Below are 19,950 nucleotides of genomic sequence, written 5' to 3' on the forward strand. Positions count from 1 at the left end.
CTCAAGAGAGAGAATTTGTAGAATGTCTGCGAGATGGCTTTTTAGAACAGCTTGTTGTTGAGCCCACTGGGGATCGGCTGTGCTGGATTGGGTATTGTGTAATGAACCGGAGGTGATTAGAGAGATTGAGGTGAAGGAACCCTTAGGAGGCAGTGATCATAACATGATTGAGTTCACTGTGAAATTAGAAAAAGAGAAGCCGAAATCTGATGTGCCGGTGTTTCAGTGGAGTAAAGGAAATTACAGTGGCATGAGAGAGGAACTGGCCAAAGTTGACTGGAAAGAGACACTGGCGGGAAAGACGGCAGAGCAGCAGTGGCTGGAGTTTATGCGAGAAATGAGGAATGTGCAAGACAGGTATATTCCAAAAAAGAAGAAATTTTTGAGTGGAAAAAGGATGCAACCGTGGTTGACATGAGAAGTCAAAGCCAAAGTTAAAGCAAAGGAGAGGGCATACAAGGAAGCAAAAATTAGTGGGAAGACAGAGGATTGGGAAGTCTTTAAAACCTTACAAAAGGAAACCAAGAAGATCATTAAGAGAGAAAAGATTAACTATGAAAGGAAACTAGCAAATAATATCGAAGAGGATACTAAAAGCTTTTTCAAGTATATAAAGAGTAAAAGACAGGTGAGAGTAGATATAGGACCGATAGAAAATGATACTGGAGAAATTGTAATGGGAGATGAGGAGGTAGCAGAGGAACTGAACAAGTATTTTGCATCAGTCTTCACTGAGGAAGACAGCAGGATACCGGACACTCAAGGGTGGCAGGGAAGAGAAGTGTGCGCAGTCACAATTACGAAAGAGAAAGTACTCAGGAAGCTGAATAGGCTAAAGTAGATAAATCACCCGGACCAGATGAAATGCACCCTCGTGTTCTGAAGGAAGTAGCTGTGGAGATTGCGGAGGCATTAGCGATGATCTTTCAAAAGTCGATAGATTCTGGCATGGTTCCAGAGGACTGGAAGATTGCAAATATCACTCCGCTATTTAAGAAGGGGGCAAGGAAGCAAAAAGGAAATTATAGACCCGTTAGCTTGACGTCGGTGGTTGGGAAGTTGTTGGAGTCGATTGTCAAGGATGAGGTTACAGAGTACCTGGAGGCATATGACAAGATAGGCAGAACTCAGCATGGATTCCTTAAAGGAAAATCCTGCCTGACAAACCTATTACAATTTTTTGAGGAAATTACCAGTAGGCTAGACAAGGGAGATGCAGTGGATGTTGTATATTTGGATTTTCAGAAGGCCTTTGACAAGGTGCCACACATGAGGCTGCTTAACAAGATAAGAGCCCATGGAATTACAGGAAAGTTACGTACGTGGATAGAGCGTTGGCTGATTGGCAGGAAACAGAGAGTGGGAATAAAGGGATCCTATTCTGGTTGGCTGCTAGTTACCAGTGGTGTTCCACAGGGATCAGTGTTGAGGCCGCTTCTTTTTACATTGTACATCAACGATTTGGATTATGGAATAGAGGGCTTTGTGGCTAAGTTTGCTGACGATACGAAGATAGGTGGAGGGGCTGGTAGTGCTGAGGAAACGGAGAGTCTGCAGAGAGACTTGGATAGATTGGAAGAATGGGCAGAGAAGTGGCAAATGAAGTACAATGTTGGAAAGTGTATGGTTATGCACTTTGGCAGAAAAAATAAACGGGCAGACTATTATTTAAATGGGGAAAGAATTCAAAGTTCTGAGATGCAACGGGACTTGGGAGTCCTCGTACAGGATTCCCTTAAAGTTAACCTCCAGGATTGAAGGGCGCCCTTTCAGAACAGAAATGCGAAAAAATTTTTTTAGTCAGAGGGTGGTGAATCTATGGAACTTGTTGCCACAGGCAGCAGTGGAGGCCAAGTCATTGGGTGTCTTTAAGGCAGAGATTGATAGGTATCTGAGTAGCCAGGGCATCAAAGGTTATGGTGAGAAGGCGGGGCAGTGGGACTAAATAGGATAAAATGGATCAGCTCATGATAAAATGGCGGAGTAGACTCGATGGACTGAATGGCCTACTTCTGCTCCTTTGTCTTATGGTCTTATGGTCTTCACCAGTGTACCTGTGTCTCTTTAATACAGAGAAAAGACTTCAAGGGAGATCTGACCAGAGTCTATGAAAGTTAGAACTTTCCAATGTTCTGCTTTGAGGAATCAATCCCATTATTAGTTGCATTGAAGAACTGCACTAGTTTAAATGATTGGTTCGCCTGCACCCTGAGTTCTTTGCTCTTTTTACACATTCAGTTGTAAGATTTCAAGGTTTTCAAGGTTTGTTAATAAAGATAAACATTAGCTATATTTGTCACAGGTACATCAAAACATACCACAAAGTGTGTTGTTTGTGTCAAATCAAGTCAGCGAGTATTGTCAAGTATTGCCATGCTTCCAGTGATAACATAGCATGCCCACAATTTGCTAACTCTAATCTGTAGGTCTTCAAAATATGGGCGGAAACTGGAGCACCCAGAGAAAACCGGTACAGTCACGGGGAGAATATACAAACTCCTTAAAGGCAACGGTGGGAATTGAACCTGGGTCACCTCCGCTTTAATAGCGTTATGCTAACACGTTGCCCTGAGCGGTTATCTCTCACCAAGCTGTTGCCTGGAGTGTTGGACAAACCCTCTCTGGAGCACAGGAGGCCAAGGGAAAGCGGACAGAAATATTTCAGACTCTGAGAGGATTAAGTAAGACAGATAGCCAGAGTCTTTCCCCCAGGGTGGAAATGTTAAACACCAGAGGACACAGGACGTATGTGAGAGGGGAAAGGTTTGAAGGAGACGTGGGGGAAGATGTTTTCACGCAGTGAGTGCTGTGTGCCAGGAACATACTGCCAGGGGAAGCCGAGCACCAGACAGGCCATTCAGCCCACAATGCTGTGCCAATCTTGATGCCAATTTATACTAAACGTCCTCCTCCTGTGTATCATCCATATCCGTCCACTCCCTTCATATTCATTTGTCTATCGAAAAGCCTCTTTAACTCCAGCAAACGGTCTGCTTCCACCACAACTCCTGGTAACTCACTCCAGCCACCTACACACCCTGTGAGTAAAAATCAACTTTAGTCCCTCACATCACATCCACCTGCCCCCACTCACCAAACCCCCGTGTCCTCTGGTGTTTGACTTTTCTACTCTGGAGAAAACATTCTAACTGCCTCTCCTATCATAATTATAAAACCATCAAGTCCAAGTTCAATTATGATTCAACCATGTACATGAATACAGCCACAGGAAACAATGTTCCTCTGGGGCCAAGGTGCGAGAGGCAGTACCAATAATCACAGACAACACACAACACCAGACACATAATTATCATAGCAGGAAAACATACAGTTACAAAACAATTTATAAAAAATTATAATACGGCCCAAGTCCCTGAGTGTTATGCCAGAAGATCGATGGTAGATGGATATCGTCCTGAGGTCTCCTCTCAGCCTGCAAAGCTCTAGGGAAAGCAACTCAAGTTTGTCCAACTTTTCCTTATACCTCATACCGTCTCACCTTCTCCACATCCTGCCTAGAATTACACATAAGTGGTGGAAGCAGATACAATAGGAGACGTTAAAAGGCATTTAGGCTGACGTGGAGGGGCAAGGTCTGGAGTAAGATAGAACACATGCATAGATTAGTTTAAAATGGCATGATGGCCAGTACAGACATGGTGGGCCGAATGGCCAACGTTCTAAGGCTTTGGGGTTGTTGCCTCCCGGGTCTGAGAGAGCAGTGGCACCACCAGCGGACAGCAGTGCATGACCAGGTTCTCACCTGTACCAACAGGGAGACTATCTCTCAGCTCTGCAGGTCCTTGTTAAACACAAGAGGTAAGAGCAGAATTGGCCCATCAAGACTGCTCTGCTGTTCAGTCATGGCCGGCTTAACCCTCTCAACTCCATTCTCCTGCCTTCTTCACAGAACCTTTGATGCCCTGACTATCAAGAACCTACCAACCTCCACTTGGTCTCCTCTGCCGTCTGTAGGAATGAATTCCACTGATTCACCACCCTCTGGCCCTCTGAAATTCCTCATCATCTGTTCTAAAGGGATATCGCCCTATTTTGAGGCTGTGCCCTCTGGTTTAGACTCCCTCACTATAGGAAGTCCTCTCAACATCCACTCTATCCAGGCCTTTCAGTACTCGGTCAGTTTGAATGAGACCCTCACCAGTCTGCGGGGCCTGGGGAGATCCCGGTGCCATAACCGCGGTGCGATCGTCAGTCATCTTCAGCTCCCTCCGGGCATTGCTCTCTTCCGCAGCCTCGTGGCGTCTCTGCTTCTTCCCCCTCATCATCCGGAGCTTGGAGATGTTCAGCTTCAGGTCCAGGGGCTCGTCCAGAGAATGCATTGTCATGGGAACGGCACATCCAATCGGGAGACTCCGTGGTTGAAGCCAGGCTGGGAAACCTCTGCAACAGCTTTATATCCTGAAGAACAGAACAGGAAAAGGATCAGTCCAGTGTCGGAATAGAGACAGGAAACACAGAGAGATTCTGCAGATACTGGAAATCGGGAAAAGGTCACTCAGAGACTGGAAATAGAGCCATTCTGCAGATACTGGAAATCTGGGAAAAGATCTCTCAAACTGGCGACACGGGGAGATTCTGTGCGTACAGGAAATCTGGCAAAAGATCTCTCAGAGACTGGAAACACGGACAGATTCTGCAGATACTGGAAATCTGGGAAAAGATCACTCAGAGAATGAAAATGAACAGATTCTGCAGTTACTGGAAATCTGGAGCAACACACACATAGTGCAACAGTACTACAGCTTGACTCATTCGAGTTTGGAGTTCAATTCCAGCGTCCTCTGTAAGTAAGTTTGTATGTGACCATGTGGGATTCCTCCGGGTGCTCTGGTTTACTCCCACAGTCCAAAGACGTACCGGTTGGTAGGTTAATTGTCATTGTACACTGTCCTGTGATAAGGCAGGGGTCAAATAGGTGGGTTACTGGGCGGCCGGCTCTCTGGGCTGGAAGGGGATGCTCCACGCAGTATTGGTAAATAAATAAATAAACACGGGGAGTCTGGAGCGACACACACAAACCAGCTGAGGAAAGTGGGAGCATAATTTTAAGATGATTGGAGGAAAGTATAGTGGGGACGTCAGAGATAGGTGCTCTGAACAGAGAGTGGTGGGTGTGCGGAACGTGTTGCCAGCAGTGGAGGTGGAGGCAGATACATTAGGGACAAAGGCAACTCTGCAGATGCAGGAAATCCAGAGCAACACACACACACACACAAAATGCTGGAGGAACCCAGCAGGTCAGGCAGCATCTATGGAAAGAAATAAAGATGCGACGTTTCAGGCCAAGACCATCACGAATGATGCAGGGTCTCAGCCTGAAATGTCAACTGTAAGACATTCTAGATAGCTACATGGATGATAGAAAAATGAGGCAAGATTGATCTCAGAGTAGGTTTAAATGTCGGTACGTTGCAACGGTGAACCAAAGTGCTCGATATTCTAACTCAGCAGGTCAGGCAGCATCTCAGGAGAATGGACAGCCGACATTTTGGGTCAAGACCCTTTATCAGCACTGGAAAGGTACAGTAACCAGGATAAGAAGGTAGTGGGAAGGGCTGGCAGGCGATAAGAGGATTCAAGTGGGGAGGTGAGGGAGGGGCAGAGGGCCTGAGGGCCATGCCTGTAAAGAACTTTTATGTTTTACACCTGATCCCGGTGCTCTGGTTTCCTCACACATTCCAAAGACACACCGATTGGAGTCAGTAAGTTGTGGGAACGCTATGTTGGTGCCAGAAGCATGGCGACACTTGTGGGCTGCCCCCAGCACATCCTCGGACTGTGTTGGTTGTCAACACAAATGACACATTTCAATGTACATGTGACAAAGCTCATGTATTTTTGTGATTGGTAGGATCAGTGTTTAATTTAGTACCTCAACCAAGAGCAGCAGAAACCCTTCCATAGATGGTTTTCCAGTGGTTCTTGCTGTCTGGATAAACATGAGGTTTATTATGCACAGAGCAAAATCCCAACAGGAAAAGCACTAAATAATCATAAACCCAAGAGATACTGCAGATGCTGGAAATCCAGAGCAACACACACACACACACAATGCTCGCTCTAAAACAGGTTGGGTAAGACTAGAACTGAAGGTCATGGGTTAAGGGTGAAAGGTGAAATGCTTAAGAGGAACCAGAGGGAGAACCCCTTCTCGCAGAGGGGTGCGAGTGTGGATTGAGCTGCCAGCAGAAGGTTTGAAGTTTGGACAGGTACAGGGATGGGAGAGGGATGGAGGGCTGTGGTCTGGAACTAAGTAGGTTAACGGTTTGGCATAGGTCGATTGGACCAAAAGGCCTGTTTCTGTGCTGTAGCGTTCTACAACTAACAGGTGTTCATGTCATCTCATTTTCATGATTTATTGGTTCAGATTTGACTCATTAACAATATTGGCCAAGCACAGAGAAAACAGCTCTTCAAAGAAAGCTGATGAACAGGCAGGAAGTCTGTGAAATAGTTTCCCTCCAGGAACCATTCCCCCAACACCAGCATACACTCTCACCTCCCGTCAGATTCCACACCTGCCCCAGTGACATTACACACTGACCTGCACGGTGATCATCTCCACCCAGTCCTTTCAACAAGCCTCAACCAGGAGCTGAAATTCGCCTCTGATCATGGGCTCTGCACTGGCCTGGTCACGCCCTCAGTGGGTTAAATATCACACTGACATTTAGTGGCTCTAGTTCTAGACCTGGAGAGACACCAGATTCTGTTTGTTTGAATACTCAGGAAATTTGCTGAGTTTCAGTCAGGACCAGCAGGGTGAGTTGGTGAGACACCCAATATTTCCAGTACCAGTCGATCTACGTCCACAGTCCCGGGTAAGGATTGGAAGGTGTGAGGGAGCTGGATTAACATCGGTGGGGATACAGTCATGACACGGGTCACTGAGGGACTGTGTCAATGACCCCTCTCCCACAGCTGAGGGAGGGGAAGGATGGTGTGAGAGAGCTGGATTAACATCATTGGGGATAGAAGGGTTACTGAACAATATTGTAGTAGCTAGATAGACAAGGGCAGATACAGGGTGTAGAACACAGGTCACTGGGGGAGTTGGGTTACTATATAATGTACAAAGGAACTGGATTTTAGACTTCTATAATTTTTGTTTAAAATTCCAGTACAATTCAGAAAAGATTCGAAAAATTTTCTTGGTCTTTGTAAGTCAGATGAGAGTTGTTTTTTCAGCATGTTGTGTGGCTGGGAGAATTTAATGTCTGTTATAAAACAACCCAGATGTGAGGATTTATAAGCCAGGCAGTGTCCAGGGACACCTCAGTGAATTGGGGGAGACTGTAGTCCTATAGCGTACCAAACTCTGTGAGTAATTGTGGAGACTGCCAAACCACCCCCCCCTCCTCCCACCAGGACTGTACATCACCAGAAACCACAACCCCACCCCTCCGTTTCCCAGAGATCACTCACTTGGCTCAGAGTCCCCACAGGGGCCCCCCTCTCACGCACCAGCCCATCAGCACAGAGTCAGAAACCAACCTCAGGCCCCTCCGTGGTGACCCACAGTGCACTGAGGCATATGCTACGAGATTCCAGAAGGCTCTCCAGGCTTCTCTCTTCATTCAGTCACCAAGAAACAGTTGTGATTTACAGCGAGTAACACCGCAGGATCAGAGTGAATTGTATTCCCGCTCTAATCACAGTTTTCAAAGTAAGTTTATTACCAAGGTATGTGTATGTCACCATATATGACCCTGAGATTCATTATTTAGCCAGCATTCACAGTAAATACAAAGAAATATGATAGAATCAATGAAAAACAGACAAGCAACCAGAGACAACAAACTGTGCAAATACAAAAAAATAAATAAATAAGCAATAAATATTGATAATACGAGTCGTAGGGCGCTTCAGAGTGATGAAGTGAAGACTGACAGGGGCTAGCACCTCTCCAGGGACCCCGACCTCCATGAACCAGTCCCTGGCAACAGAACAAAATGCTGAGGGGAAGTTTTCACACACCCTGATAAAAATCAGCCTCACAACTCAAAGCTTAAAACCAAGTGCACTCGGCACAGGGGTGTGGCTGCAAGGCCACACTATTAGAGTCACACAGCATGTCACCCATGTCCACATGCTGGGTCTCAGCCTGTCCACCCCCCTCCCCCCGGACCCTCCGCATTCCCCTGGCAGTCTGTGTTTTTCTGCCTCTGTTTCCAGCGTCTGCAGTCCATCAGACACAGAAACAGAATGAGGCCATTCAGCCCATTAAGTCTGCTCCAGCATTCCACCATGGCTGATGTATTATCCCCCTTAACCCCATTCTCTTGCCTTCTCCCCACAACCTTTGACATTCTGGCTAATCAAGAATTTCTCACCCTCCACTTTAAATTTTCCCAGTGACTTGGCCTCCACAGCCGTCTGTGGGAATGAATTCCACAGATTCACCACCCTCTGGCTAAAGAAATTTCTCCTCATCTCTGTTCTAAATGGACGTCCCTCAATTCTGAGGCTGTGTCTTAGACTCTCCCACCATAGGAAACATCCTCTCCACATCCACTCTGTCCAGGTCTTTCACCATTCGATAGGTTTCAATGAGATCCCCTCATTCTTCTGAACTCCAGTGAGTACAGAGCCATCAAACATCAGTTTCTTGTGTCTCCATTATTTAAAGATTAGCTTTATTTGTCACATGCACATCAAAACCTATAGTGACACAAGAGATTCGGGAGATGCTGGAAATCCAAAGTAACACAAACAAAATGTTGGAGGAACTCAGTAGGTCAGACAGTGTCAATGGAGGGGAATAAATAGTTGACGTTTCAAGCCGAGACCCTTCATCATACCTGACAGTGAAATGTATCATTTGCATCAAGAACCAACACAGTCCGAGGATGTGCTGGGGGCAGTCGGCCAGTGTTGCCATGCTTCCAGTGCCAGCTCAATGTGCCCACATCTTACGTGGGAGGAACCGGGAGCACCCGGAGGAAATCCACGTAGTCACGGGGAGAACGTGTAAACTTCTCACAGGCAGTGGCAGAACGGAACTGTGGGTGCTGATGTTAACCATGATGCTACTGTTCTGCCCTGATTATTCTGCAGGAGGCAGTGAGGGCCACTGCATTTGTGTGCTGTCCTTGGGGACAGCTAGAATCTGACCCACCATTCGTAGCAGGAGCCAATACATGTCTGGCAGGTTTGGAGACAGTGGGGAAATGGGCAACACTGGAAACCCACAGCAGGTCAGGCAGCATCTGCGGAAGGAGAAGCGACACAGTAGTGTAACGACTTACTGTGCCACTGATCGGGGTTCAATTCCCGCTGCTGTCTGTAAGGGGTTTGTACGTTCTCGCTGTGACCACACGGGTTTCTTCTGGGTGCTCCAGTTTCCTCCCACAGTTCCAAGACATACTGGATAGGGTTAGTCAGTTGTGGGCTTGCTGTGTTGGCGATGGACATTTCAAGTTCAAGTTTATTGACATTCAACTGTACACATGTATACAGCTAAATGAAACAATAACACGCACCCGTTAGTCCCGTGAGACCATGGATTTGCGCCTTGGAAGGTTTCCAGGGTGCAGGCCTGGGCAAGGTTGTATGGAAGACCGGCAGTTGTCCATGCTGCAAGTTTCCCCTCTCCACGCCACCGATGTTGTCCAAGGGAAGGGCACTAGGACCCATACAGCTTGGCACCGGTGTCGTCGCAGAGCAATGTGTGGTTAAGTGCCTTGCTCAAGGACACACACGCTGCCTCAGCCAAGGCTCAAACTAACGACCTTCAGATCACTAGACGAACGTCTTAACAAATTAAAGAGACTAGGAGAGAGGAGGTTAGTTCACAACAGGAGGATGGGAACAAGTGCAGAGAGACAGAGGAGTGTAAAATGAGGGTGGAAGCAAAAAGGTAACAAGGTGGATGAATTAAAAGTGCAGATTGTTATTAATGATTATGATATAGTTGGAATCACAGAGACATGGTTCCAGGGTGACCAGGGATGGGAGCTCAACGTTCAGGGATATTCAATATTCAGGAGGGATAGACATGAAAGGAGGTGGGGTGGCGTTGCTGGTTAGAGAGGAGATTAACGCAATAGAAAGGAAGGACATGAGCTGGGAGGATGTGGAATCGATATAGGTAGAGCTGCATAACACTAAGGGGCAGAAAACGCTGGTGGGAGTTGTGTACAGTAGTAGTGTGGTTGGGGATGGTATTAAACAGGACATTAGAAATGTGTGCAATAAAGGAACAGCAGTTATAATGGGTGACTTCAATCTACATATAGATTGGGTGAACCAAATTGGTAAGGGTGCTGAGGAAGAGGATTTCTTGGAATGTATGCGGGATGGTTTTTTGAACCAACATGTCGAGGAACCAACTAGAGAGCAGGCTATTCTAGACTGGGTATTGAGCAATGAGGAAGGATTAATTAGCAATCTTGTCGTGACAGGTCCCTTGGGTAAGAGTGACCATAATATGGTGGAATTCTTCATTAAGATGGAGAGTGACATAGTTAATTCAGAAACAAAGGTTCTGAACTTAAAGAAGGGTAACTTTGAAGGTATGAGACGTGAATTAGCTAAGATAGACTGGCAAATGACACTTAAAGGGTTGACGGTGGATAAGCAATGGCAAGCATTTAAAGATTGCATGGATGAACTACAACAATTGTTCATCCCAGTTTGGCAAAAGAATAAATCAGGGAAGGTAGTGCACCCGTGGCTGACAAGGGAAATTAGGGATAGTATCAATTCCAAAGAAGAAGCATACAAATTAGCCAGAAAAAGTAGCTCACCTGAGGACTGGAAGAAATTCAGAGTCCAGCAGAGGAGGACAAAGGGCTTAATTAGGAAAGGGAAAAAAGATTATGAGAGAAAACTGGCAGGGAACATAAAAACTAACTGTAAAAGCTTTTATAGATATGTGAAAAGAAAAAAATTGGTTAAGACAAACGTAGGTCCCCCACAGACAGAAATAGGTGAATTGATTATGGGGAGCAAGGACATGGCAGACCAATTGAATAACTACTTTGGTTCTGTCTTCACTAAGGAGGACATAAATAATCTTCCGGAAATAGTAGGGGACAGAGGGTCCAGTGAGATGGAGAAACTGAGGGAAATACATGTTAGTAGGGAAGTGGTGTTAGGTAAATTGAAGGGATTAAAGGCAGATAAATCCCCAGGGCCAGATGGTCTGCATCCCAGAGTGCTTAAGGAAGTAGCCCAAGAAATAGTGGATGCATTAGTGATAATTTTTCAAAACTCTTTAGATTCTGGACTAGTTCCTGAGGATTGGAGGGTGGCTAAAGTAACCCCACTTTTTAAAAAAGGAGGGAGAGAGAAACTGGGGAATTATTGACCGGTTAGCCTAATGTCGGTGGTGGGGAAACTGCTAGAGTCAGTTATCAAAGATGTGATAACAGCACATTTGGAAAACGGTGAAATCATCAGACAAAGTCAGCATGGATTTGTGAAAGGAAAATCACGTCTGACGAATCTCACAGAATTTTTTGAGGATGTAACTAGTAGAGTGGATAGGGGAGAACCAGTGGATGCGGTATATTTGGATTTTCAAAAGGCTTTTGACAGGGTCCCACACAGGAGATTAGTGTGCAAACTTAAAGCACACAGTATTGGGGGTAAGGTATTGATGTGGATAGAGAATTGGTTGGCAGAGACGAGTGGGGTACCGCAAGGCTCAGTGCTGGGACCCCAGTTGTTTACGATATATATTAATGACTTGGATGAGGGAATTAAATGCAGCATCTCCAAGTTTGCGGATGACACGAAGCTGGGCGGCAGTGTTAGCTGTGAGGAGGATGCTAAGAGGAAGTAGGGTGACTTGGATAGGTTAGGTGAGTGGGCAAATTCATGGCAGATGCAATTTAATGTGGATAAATGTGAGGTTATCCACTTTGGTGGCAAAAACAGGAAAACAGATTATTATCTGAATGGAGACCAATTAGGAAAAGGGGAGGTGCAACGAGACCTGGGTGTCATTATACACCAGTCATTGAAAGTGGGCATGCAGGTACAGCAGGCGGTGAAAAAGGCGAATGGTATGCTGGCATTCATAGCAAGAGGATTCGAGTACAGGAGCAGGGAGGTACTACTGCAGTTGTACAAGGCCTTGGTGAGACCACACCTGGAGTATTGTGTGCAGTTTTGGTCCCCTAATCTGAGGAAAGACATCCTTGCCATAGAGGGAGTACAAAGAAGGTTCACCAGATTGATTTCTGGGTTGGCAGGACTTTCATATGATGAAAGACTGGATCGACTAGGCTTATACTCATTGGAATTTAGAAGATTGAGGGGGGATCTGATTGAAACGTATAAAATCCTAAAGGGATTGGACAGGCTAGATGCAGGAAGATTGTTCCCGATGTTGGGGAAGTCCAGAACGAGGGGTCACAGTTTGAGGATAAAGGGGAAGCCTTTTAGGACTGAGATGAGGAAAAACTTCACACAGAGAGTGGTGAATCTGTGGAATTCTCTGCCACAGGAGACAGTTAAGGCCAGTTCATTGGCTATATTTAAGAGGGAGTTAGATATGGCCCTTGTGGCTAAAGGGGTCAGGGGGGTATGGAGAGAAGGCTGGTGCAGGGTTCTGAGTTGGATGATCAGCCATGATCATACTAAATGGCGGTGCAGGCTCGAAGGGCCGAATGGCCTACTCCTGCACCTATTTTCTATGTTTCTATGTTTAACCACTTGGCCACACGCCAACACCAAATGAAACAACAGTACATATATCACATAAAGCACATAAAATAATATTAACACAATAAAATTAACAGTTGAAAGAAAGCATTCTGTAGACGTACAAATTGACATAACAGTGCACTTGTGTGCTGCCCCCGTACTTCCTCGGACTGTGCTGGTCGTTGACGCAAACAACATTTCACTGTGTGTTTCAATGTACAGGTTACAGATAAAGCAAATCTTTTTTTAAAATCAGAGTGATCAGTTCAGGTTTAAGTCCCTTTCTCAGACTTTTCTCACTTTCCTAGATCAACTAAGGCTCTTTGATCTGAAACACAAGGTGTTTCTCTTTCTGTCTGACTTGCTATGTTTCCAGAACATTCTGCCCTATTCCTACACTGCCTATCTGAGTTTTGGAAAGATGATGTAATGGTATAGTTGAGTGTGGGAGTTGGCACGTTATTATGGTTTATGGTGAGGCCACATCTGGGGCACCGTGTGCAGTTCCGATCACAACACTAATGCAAAGATGGGGTTCTGCTAGAGATGCACAGAAAAGATTCATAGGGAAGTTGGCAGGACTGTAGAGCTTGAGTTATAAGGAGAGGCTAGAAAGGGATGGAATGTTTTCCCTGGAAGGAGAGAGACTGGGAGGTGACTTTATAATTAAACCACAAGGGATATATATATATATATATATATATATATGTATAGGGAATCGTACCAGTCTCACCCTCTATCTGACCTTACAGCTTCTGTCCCTTCACACACACCTCTTCACATCAGCGGAGCCTGTGAGCTGTTGTAATCTCCCGGGAGTGTGCATCTTGCACAACCCCTCACAGTCCCAGAACACACTCTACACGATCAGGAAAGCTCACCGACATCTCTTCTCTCTGAGGAGGCTGAAAGGAGCTGGACTCTGCACGTCTACGTTCACGTCGTTTTACGCAAGCGCAGCAGGGAGCATCCCATCAAGCTGCATCACTGCATGGTACAGAAACTGCACCATGGCAGACAACAGGTAGTCAAAACTGCCCACTGTATCACCGGCACCAGCCTGCCCACCATCAACGGTATATATATACAGAAAAGTGCCAGTACGATGATGAAGGATCCCACCCACTCTGCCCATGGACTGCTTGTCCCACTCCTGTCAGGGGGAGGCAACGTAGTATCCACCCCAAAACCAGCAGACTCCAAAACAGTGACTTTCCCCAAGCAGTGAGCCTGATCAACACCTCCACCCACTAACTCCACCACTACTTTAATATTTCCTCTCAGAGTCAACTTATGTACAGACACTCCTGTGCCTAGCGTCACTTTATAGATTTACAATCAGTTTATGTATATAAGCTATCTTATGTATTTATATTTACAGTGTTTTTTTATTAGTGTGATCTTTATCTTACTGTTTTTTTTGTGCTGCACCGGATTCGGAGTAACAATTGTTTCATTCCCCTTTATACTGGTGTACTGGAAATGACATTAAACAATCTTGAATCTTTCTCTAACAATCCATTAACCATCAAGCAGATGACAGATATTCCCTTTGTCCTGTCCATCCCCCGGCCCCTCACCTTCTGCAACTCCAAAACAACTTGTTTCTTGTTTTCTCTTGTTCCCAGTCTTTAACCTGATATGGTGACTCTGTTTTTCTCTCTATAGGTGCCGCTTGACCTGCTGAGTATTTCTAGCAATTTGTTTCAATTTCATATTTCCAGTATCTAGAACGTAGAAGATTGCAGCACAGTGCCGGCCATTTTAACCTACTCCAATATCAATCTAACCCTTCCATCCCACACAGCCTTCCACTTTCCCTTCATCCATGTGCTTATCTATTAGAGGTCGGGGCATCAGAGTTCAGAGTTCAATTCTGAAGTCATCTGTAAGAGTCTGTTTGTCCTCCCTGTGGAATATATGGGTTTTCTCTGGGTGCTCCAACTTCTTCCCACAGTCCAAAGGTGTATCAGTTAGTAGGTTAATTGGTCGTTGCATATTGTCCTGTGAGAAGGATACGGTTAAATCAGGGTTTGCTGGGCGGTGCATCTCAAACTGTCTTAATAAATAAATAAATCGAAGAGTCTCTTAAGTATCCTTAATGTATCTGCTTCCACTACCATCTCTGGCAGAGTGTTCCACATACCCAGCACTCTGTGTAAAAAACCCAACTCTGACTTCCCCCTTATACGTTCTGCCAATCACCTTAAAATTGTGCCCCCTAGCACTAGCCCTGGGAAAAAGTCCCGGGCTGTCCAATTGATCTAAGCTTCTTTTAATTGCATACAGGACTCACACAGGCAGCAGCCAGGATCACACTGAAAGAAGCTAGGTGGGTACTGTTGATGTAGGCACCTTGCCATGTGAGTGCTGGCCGTAATTTATCACAACTGCCAGGACCAGGGAAACCTCCCCCTTCCCACCTATCCCCCCAGCCCCCCCAAACCAGGTCAGTGAGTTCCAGGTTTCAAAGCCTGTGTGAGTCAGGAATTCAAGGCCACGCCGTGATCACAAAGTGCCAGGGTCTAGGAAAGACCCTAGGAGAGCCAAGGAATAAGGTCAACAAGTCTGCGAGTCAGAGGCCTGATGTCTGAGCCTGAGCCAGGGACTGTCCTTGGGCTGAAGGCATGTGTGTGTGTGTGTGTGTGTGAAATAGGAGCTTCTTTTGCTGTTTCTCCCCCCCCCCCCCACTTTTTTCCCAGTCCTGATGAAGGGTGTCAGCTGCCTGGCCTTCTGAGTTGCTCTAGTATTTTGTGTGGGTGTTGTCCGTGTTGTTCTGCTGAACATGGCGGACATGCTATGTCAGCGCCAGAATGTGGGCCGCCCCCAGCACATCCTTGGGTTGTGTTCGTTGTTAACACAAACCACGCATCCCGCTGCGTGTTCTGATGTGCGTGTGATAAATAAATGAACGGAAATCATCCATGGAATGCTGTCACTAAATCCCAGCTGGTGGCCATACCCTGCAGGCCCAGCATCCCAAACACAAATCTGACCACCTGAGGCAAACTTAAAATGCATTTTGTCTCAGTGAGTGGCAGAAACCACTGTGGGACTCAGGCTGATGAAAACACAACGGTGATGGTACACTGCTCACACACTACCGGAGATGTCAGGGAAGATTAGCATCAAAACATCAAACTTGTTGTGAAATGCATTGCTAGTGTCAATGACCCTGTGCTGGGGGCAGCCCGTAAGTGTCACCACGTTTTTGGCGCCACGTTTGTAGCACGTCCACAACCTACTAACCCTAACCCGTATGTCTTTGGAATGTGGGAGGAAATCAGAGCACCCAGAGGTTAACACAAACGTTTCAATGTAGGTGTGATAAATAAAAAACTCAGAATGTGAACCTACATCTGTATTTTACCCTCTTTTTGCACTATCTATCCTTTACATATGCTTACAGTCATTCATAGTAAACTTTTATGCATTTAATTATACTGCTGACACAGGGTAAATGCAAACAGGCTTTTTCCACTGAGTTTGGGTGAGACAACCAGGGGTCATGGGTTAAGGGTGAAAGGTGAAACATTTAAGGGGAACCTGAGGAGGAACTTCTTCACTCAGAGGGTGGTGAGAGTGTGGAACGAGCTGCCAGCACAAGTGGTGCACGCGAGCTCAATTTGAACATTTAAGCAAAGTTTGGATAGGCACATGGATTGTAGGGATATGGTCCCTCCATGCAGGTCAATAGGAGTAGCAGTTTGAATGGTTTCAGTGTGGACTAGATGGGCCGAAGGGCCTGTTTCTGTGCCTATGATTCTAAAACAACAAATTCCATGGCATATGTCAATGATAATAGACCAGATTCTGAACACTAATTGTGTGGTACCTCTTTGCCCTGCATTCTCTCTCGGAGGGTTCACAACCCCGGTCCGTAATTGTTCAGCTGTTTGGAATGGGCAGCAGTCAGGCATTCCTTCTCTCCGTGTTTTCTTGTGTCACTTGCTGTCTCAGACTGACTGCAGATGGTGTGGAAGATCGGAGCACTGAGTCGTCTGACTAATGAATGCTCATATTGAAGCAGCTCTTGCAAACACAGCCGGCCTCCTCGCCAGTCAGCTAACACTTCACCTCCCACCAGGCATGGAAACTTCAGTAAACAAACCCAAGCAATCCCACTGAAAGGGCCTGGTGCCTCTGGATTTCAAAGGGACAGAGGCAACCATAGTTCTACAGCAGGGATATAGTCCTTCAGCCCAACTTGCCCATGCCATCAGATTTCTGAACACACCCCGAACACCACCTCACTGATTGCCCTCTTTATGCACAGCCTATCTTTCTATATATTTCTCGTTGTAATTTATTATTTTTATGTACCCCACCGATCGTAATCTTGACTCTGGCGTGGTCCCGGAGGACTGGAAGATTGCAAATGTCACTCCACTCTTTAAGAAGGGAGGAAAGCAAAAGAAAGGAGATTATAGGCCAGTTAGCCTAACCTCAGTGGTTGGGAAAGCGTTGGAGTCCATTATTAAGGAAGGGTTTTCAGGGGTACTTGGAGACTAATGATAAAATAAGTCAAAGTCAGCATGGTTTCTGTAAAGGGAAATCTCGCCTGACAAATCTGTTAGAATTCTTTCAGGAAGTAACAAGCAGGGTGGACAAAGGAGAGGCAGTCGATGTCATTTAATTGGATTTTCAGAAGGTGTTTGATAAGGTGCCTCACATGAGGCTGCTTAACAAGATAAAATCCTGAGGCGTTACAGGAAAGATGCTGGCATGGATAGAGGAATGGCTGACAGGCAGAGGGAGCAAGTGGGAATAAAAAGGGGTTTTTTCTGGTTGGCTGCCAGTGACTAGTGGTGTTCCGCAGGGGTCAGCATTGGAACTGCTACTTTTCACATTGTTTGTCAATGATTTGGATAATGGATTGATGGCTTTGTGGCAAAGTTTGCGGATGATATGAATATAGGTGGAGGGGTAGGTAGTGTTGAGGAAGCAATGTGATTGCAGAAGGACTTAGACAAATTGGAAGAATGAGCAAAAAGTGGCAGATGGAATATAGTGTTGGAAAATGTATGATAATGCATTTTGGTAAAAGGAACAATAGTGCAGACTATTTTCTAAATGGAGAAAAAATTCAAACATCAGAGGTACAGAGGGACTTAGGAGTTCTAGTGCAAGACTCCCAGAAGGTTAGTTCACAGGCTGAGTCTGTGGTAAAGAAGGCAAATGCAATGCTGGCATTTATTTCAAGGGAAATAGAATTTAAAAGCATGGAGATAATGCTGAGGGTTTATAAGACGCTAGTCAGGCCGCACTTGGAGTATAGTCAAGTTTTGGGCTCTATACCTCAGAAGGGATGTGCTGTCATTAGACAGAGTTCAGAGGAGGTTCATGAAGATGATTATGGGAATGAAGGGGTTAACATATGAGGAAAGTTTGGCAGCTTTGGGCCTGTACTCCTGGAATTTATAAGAATGGGAGGGAGGGTGGAATCTCATTCAAACCTTCCAAATGTTGAAAGATAAGGTGGATGTGGAGAGGATGTTTCCTATGGTGGGGGAGTCTAGAACTAGAACTAGAGGACAAAGCCTCAAAATTAAAGGGTGACCTTTTAGAACAGAGTTAAGGAGGAATTTTTTTAGCCACAGGATAATGAATCTGTGGAATACTCTGCCACAGACTGAGGTGGAGGCCAAATCCGTGGGTATATTTGAAGTGGAAGTTGATCGTTTCATGATTGGATGGGGCAAAAAAGGCTATGGCGAGAAGGCAGGTGTATAGGGTTGAGTGGGATCTGGGATCAGCCATGATGGAATGGCAGAACAGACACGATGGGCAAATGGCCTCATTCTGCTCCTAAGTCTGATGGTCTTACACTGCCACAAAACAGCTAATTTCACCACATTGGTCAGAGTTAATAGACACATGAGATTCTGCAGATGCTGCAATCCGAAGTAACATACACAAAATGCTGAAGGAACAGCAGGTCAGGCAGCATCTCTGGACCGGCTTTTGGGCTGAGACCCTTCATCAGTGATAATGAACCTGATGGCCAGGATGTTGGGCTCCCAGGAATGAAAGGGTTAATATACGAGGAGCGTTAATGGCTCTGGAGTTTAAAAGAATGGGGGTTTGGGGGTGAATCTCATTGAAACCTACCGAATATTGAAAGGCCTAGATAGAGTGTGTGTGGAGAGCATGTTTCCTGTAGTGGGGGAGTCTGGGACCAAAAGGCCCAGACTCAGAATTAAGAGACATCCATTTAGAACGGAGATGAGGAAAATCTTCTTTAGCCAGAGGGTGCTGAATCTGTCGAGTTCAATGTGGAGGCCAAGTCATTGAGTATACTTAAAGCAGAGATTGATAGGTTTTTGATTAATCAGGACATCAAAGGTGACAGGGAGAAGGCACGTTAATAAATCAGCCCTGAGAGAGTGTCAGAGGTGACACAATGGGCTGAATGGCCCAGTTCTGTTCCTATGTCATATGGTATAGCCTGTTTGCTTGTCTGTGGCTCATACCTCTCAGACTCAGAGTCAGATTTATTTATCACATGTACATTGAAACATACAGTGAGATGTGTCATTTGTGTTAACAACCAACACACCCAAGGATGTGCTGGGGCAGCCCCCGAGTGTCATCACACATTCCAACGCCAACGTAGCATGCCCACAGTGATCAGCAGAACACAACAACAAGCCCCATTTCTTCTCTCCCGCCTATGCACGTACCCCTTCCTCTAACTCCAAGACAGGCTGTGTTCTTTGTCCGCCAGCCTCCAGCGTACTCGAATTCAGACTCAGACTCAGGCACGTAGATGTTTGGCTTTTGCCTATCTCAGCAGACTCAGAATAGAGCAGAGTACTTGCTGCAGACTCTGACCTGCCTCCAATCCACCGGCCCCTGTGGTGTGCAGTGGGCTCCACCAGGTCACACTGCCAGGCTAAGGTCACCAGCTGCTGTGGCTGTGTGGCGTGGTCCTGCGGTTAAAGGTGCCGCACGGCCAGTCAGTTGTGCCCGGGTCTAGTGTGTGCACTGGCCAGTGAAGTGGGGTGTGAAATGCCTCTGCTCTGACACACCCCGCCTTACCATTCCAGCGACCTGCTCCAGCACAGTTCTCTTCAATACAACACCAGGGAAGGGAGCAGAGAAACAAACGCTCTTACACAAAGGGATTATTTTTTGAGGTTTTGAGGAGATCAAAGTTCAATGGGGGGGTGGAGTGTGGCTGTGGGAAATGGTCTTTGTCTGCTGTCCCATAGTACCCACATCAGGGCCACCAGAATCAAAAACAGCTCCTTTCCCCAAGCAGTAAGGCTGATC

At 46.0% G+C, this 19,950-nt stretch overlaps 1 protein-coding gene across 1 annotated transcript in view; it reads right to left on the bottom strand.

Annotated features, from left to right (window-relative positions):
* glis2b (GLIS family zinc finger 2b) overlaps window positions 1-19,950 on the bottom strand; it is a 108,617-nt gene that overhangs the window by 31,827 nt on the left and 56,840 nt on the right. The window contains exon 2 of the mRNA XM_063059446.1: window positions 4,160-4,419. Coding sequence (XP_062915516.1) covers window positions 4,160-4,346 — 187 coding nt within the window. The 5' untranslated portion in view covers window positions 4,347-4,419. The remainder of the gene's footprint in view (window positions 1-4,159; window positions 4,420-19,950) is intronic.

The sequence above is a fragment of the Mobula hypostoma genome, chromosome 9 (genome assembly GCF_963921235.1).
Source record: "Mobula hypostoma chromosome 9, sMobHyp1.1, whole genome shotgun sequence".
Taxonomy (NCBI): domain Eukaryota; kingdom Metazoa; phylum Chordata; class Chondrichthyes; order Myliobatiformes; family Myliobatidae; genus Mobula; species Mobula hypostoma.